General features: G+C 42.6%; 1 protein-coding gene across 1 annotated transcript in view; it reads left to right on the forward strand.

Annotated features, from left to right (window-relative positions):
* The window catches only part of LOC8057176 (protein NRT1/ PTR FAMILY 4.3), a 5,663-nt gene continuing 1,512 nt past the window's right edge, over nt 256–4,406 (forward strand). The window contains 3 exon segments of the mRNA XM_021460715.1: nt 256–640; nt 796–1,013; nt 1,758–2,209. Coding sequence (XP_021316390.1) covers nt 505–640; nt 796–1,013; nt 1,758–2,209 — 806 coding nt within the window. The 5' untranslated portion in view covers nt 256–504.

A 4,406-nucleotide genomic window follows, 5' to 3' on the forward strand; every position in this document is an offset into this window, starting at 1 on the left:
ATATCCAAAGTAAAAGTGAACCGTATCAAAGTAGCAACAAGGATATATAATGCGGCGCCCTCTCTTGTTATCTCCCCTTTTTTCGACATTTTACATCATATCTCTCATCAAGTCAATTCTTCATCAGTGAGGGCACATGATTAATCAAGATACTGTTTAAATATATTCATCGGCATTCTTTTTGGCCTTCCCAAGGGTAAACAACAGTCTCCCATGATAATTGGCACCCCCCACCCAGGGCCCTTATAAATAACCATCCCCAGTTGCCTAGAAATTTACCAAGGCATCACACTAAACTCCAACAAGGTGGAGCACAACACAGCACACTAGCTCAATAGTAGTGTGATGTAGCTCAGTAGGCTTGTTGTATCACAAGAGCAGAGGCAGAGAGAGAGAGAAAAAAGAAACATTGGACGCCAGGGAGCAGAGGAGGAGTGTGAGTGTGGTGTTCGTGTGCCAGACACTGCCAGTGCAGCTGCTACTGCGAGCTGAGGCGAGAAAAGGATGGATGTGGAGTCGAGGCAAGGTTCCAAAGGGGACGCCATGGCTGCTGCTGCTGCTGCTGTCTCTGTTGACTGGAGGGGAAGAACCTGCGACCCCGTCAAGCACGGCGGCATGAAAGCCGCGGTCTTCGTCCTAGGTTCCTTCCTACTCATGCATCCGCTCTTGGTTCAGAGATCGATCGATCGACAAGCAGTGCTTTTGTTCTTAATAGTTTGGTTGGTTGATGAACACGCACGCATGCATGATGCATGTCGTCGTCGTGTCGCCATGGATGGATGTGATATGATGCAGGGATCCAGGCGTTTGAGATGATGGCGATTGCGGCGGTGGGGAACAACCTGATCACGTACGTGTTCGGGGAGATGCACTTCCCGCTGTCGGAGGCGGCCAACATCGTGACCAACTTCATCGGCACCGTCTTCCTCCTCTCCCTCCTCGGCGGATTCCTCTCCGACTCCTACCTCGGCAGCTTCTGGACCATGCTCATCTTTGGATTCGTAGAGCTCTCGGTAATACTCCTACTTAATATATAAGCGATTATTATTCATAATTAATCTCATAATCATCACTTATTTGGATGCTTCCTTCAATCATCATCATCACATATAAAGAAGCTAGTAGTAGTAGCTAATTAAGAAAACAATGATGCCATGCCTTGCCACCTGGGGCCTCATTTGAAAACGGTTAGTTGATTGCATTCTTGTTTGTTTCTGTGCAAGCCTGATCATGATGAACAGGATCATGGCGTTTAATTTAACTAATCTCTTTCTGCAGGTTACTGTTCTTTATGTTTTCTTTCCATAAGTAAACTAGTACGACAAAAAGAAGCAGAAATTATAATAAAACGTTCAGCAAATAAAGCAGGCGGGTTTGGTACTTTAATTAACGGCCTGAAACAAAAACGAAAAGATGTGTACAGTAACGAACAAGCAATGCAAGAAAACAGTGCTGTGAACTGTTAAATAAAGGCACTGAAAGGACAGGAACAAATCATCACCCCCAATGGCAGCCGTCTAGTGCGCCTTGAGTGCGCGCCCCGAACGCCAACCCACTTTTCCTCATCTTTGCATGCATTCAGTGCATCACAAGAATGGCAACACCAAATACAGTATAATCCTGCAGCAGTACATGCGCCAACTAATTTACTTAATCTCTTCTGAATAATGACAATTAGTTATAATAATCTTTATTACATTATTAATATATATAGATATTTACTTACAAGTTACAACTTACTTATATGGCACTGGCAGGGTTTCATCCTGCTGGCGGTTCAGGCGCACCTGCCGCAGCTCCGTCCGCCGCCGTGCGACATGATGGCGGCGGCGGGGCAGGCGTGCGAGCAGGCGAGCGGCCTGAAGGCCGGCATCTTCTTCGCGGCGCTCTACCTGGTGGCGCTGGGCAGCGGCTGCCTCAAGCCCAACATCATCGCGCACGGCGCCGACCAGTTCCGGCGTGGCAGCGCCGGGGACGCCCGCCGGCTGTCCAGCTACTTCAACGCGGCCTACTTCAGCTTCTGCGTGGGCGAGCTGGTGGCGCTCACCGTGCTCGTCTGGGTGCAGACCCGCTCCGGGATGGACGTCGGCTTCGGGGTCTCCGCCGCCGCCATGGCCATCGGCCTGCTCTCCCTCGTCGCCGGCGTCGCCTTCTACCGCAACAAGCCACCGCAGGGCAGCATCTTCACTCCCATAGCTAAGGTATGTACGTAGTATACACACCATGTCAAGCAACGTACTACTGTGTGTCGTACTGTACGTACGTACGGAAAGGCTATATACTATAGTATAGGTACAGCACTCATTTTATTTGCTGTCATTCCCTCATTTTGAAATATTATGAATATACTCAGATCTCAGTGGAAAACCAAAACTGGTAGGTACTAGGAGGACATCCACGTAGGAGGAATATGTGAAGCTCAAGCATATATATTTTGACTAGTATGGATATATAAAGGAAAACCAATATAATAGCCAAACACACACTTTGTTTTCCCTCTTCCAAATTAAATCTGTACAGATTCTTTTTTCCATTTTCTGTTGTTTGCAGGGTTTACATTATCGGTCGTATTTGAATAAGAACATTTTTTTCGAGACCACGCCGTTGCGCATTTTTCATTAAATAAGAACATTAGAAATATGGTAAAACCATTGGCAATAGAAAAACAAATTATGACATTTTTAAAGAAAAACACTTAGTTTGCAAACATAAACCATGTTGAAAATCTCCAGATAATTTAACATTACAATATACACAAAATTTGCTACTTGCGCATATAAGCTTAGACACATGTCTAAAAGCCAAAAAAAAAAGCTTTTTTCCAGCATCCACGTACGTATATGGGCCAACATGAGAAATTGAAGCGCATATTGTCACAATGGATAGATTAAGAAAAATTACAAGCACAAGTTAACTTCATATATATCTACTGTATGTTTATTAAAAGGTGCAATCGTGCAAATATGGTCACCAGTAGGCCCTAGCACCCACGTACATGCACTATCAACAAATACAGTATATATAGTCGCCGCCGGGCCCAGCTCCACGTATATGCACTAGCTACACACATATAGTATATAGTAGTAGTACATACATGAAATCCAATAAGAAGAGACGACGCACTAGCGCGAAGTGAACCAAAAATTAAGATGAACTAGCTAGTACATATGGATGAGAGCAGGCAGGTGTATATCCAACACTGGCAAAAGGAAGAAACTTTGACCATGCTGCGTATCATGATTCCTTATGAAGAAAGTAGGTTTCCATATAATGCTGCTTTAGGAGCAAAGTTATTAAGCTGAGGGCCGCCGTTGTTTGTTTAATTGGCAAAGCTTTCTGATGATCCAAAAGCCACAGGGGTCACCTATCAAATACTGGAGCATTTGGCCAACAAGTAGTTGTGGTGGTAGAGGTTATATATATGTGTGTTCAAAACATGGTAGCTAGATGTTATACAAAACATATTAAAGACTGTCCACCAATAAACACTCAAGATTGAAACAGACTCTTGGAAGATCAAAAAAGAAACTTGGATTTACCCATTCAACAAACTCTTGTGATCTAGATAAAATATTAATTTGATAGAAAAAATAAGTAAGATTTATTACTCTTTCCATTCTAGATTGTAAAGATATTTTGATTTTTCTATATACATAGGTTTTATTATGTATTTATAATTTGGTATATTCTATGTCTAGATGCATATATAGTAGAAGCAATACATTCAGAGAAATTAAAAAGTTTTATAATTTAGAACAGAGCGGGTAGATATGACAGCGTGATAATTAAAGCTCAAACCTATACTTATTCGATTGATGGTCCACCAGATCGATGGATATTGTAATTTTCCCTTAGATAAAATTGTGTGCTTGTTAAACTTAGATTGAGTAGTTTCACTGATGACTTGATTAATTTGTGCACTGGCTAGCTGCACTGGTCTCTCTACTTTTACCTGGGACAAGTTGGCAGGGCTAGTGGCTCAGCTTTCCACTGGGTGAGTCAACAACAGCACACGTACGCTTGCTAGCTTGCTGTTAGAAGGTGCCTGTGCATGCTGTGATTGTTAATAATCACATACTCTAGCTAGCTGGAGGCCCGCATTCTGTTACGGTTGCATCAATCAAATCAATCATGCACGCTGTATAGTGGGGGCGTGTAACATGTGTACGCACCACCATGCATATAATAACATCGTCAAGGCATGACAAAATTATTAGACAAGCATGTTTTCATCCAAACTACAACTAGTTAATAACCAAAATTACATAGTTTACCACGGTAATTAATCACTACAGGAAACTTAAATTCTTTATGTGAAAACACATAAAAAAATACGAACATCGTCAGAAAAATACATACAAAAATAGATATACACCTGCGTATCGAAATAGATACATACAAAAATA

The sequence above is a fragment of the Sorghum bicolor genome, chromosome 5 (assembly GCF_000003195.3).
Source record: "Sorghum bicolor cultivar BTx623 chromosome 5, Sorghum_bicolor_NCBIv3, whole genome shotgun sequence".
NCBI classification, from domain to species: domain Eukaryota; kingdom Viridiplantae; phylum Streptophyta; class Magnoliopsida; order Poales; family Poaceae; genus Sorghum; species Sorghum bicolor.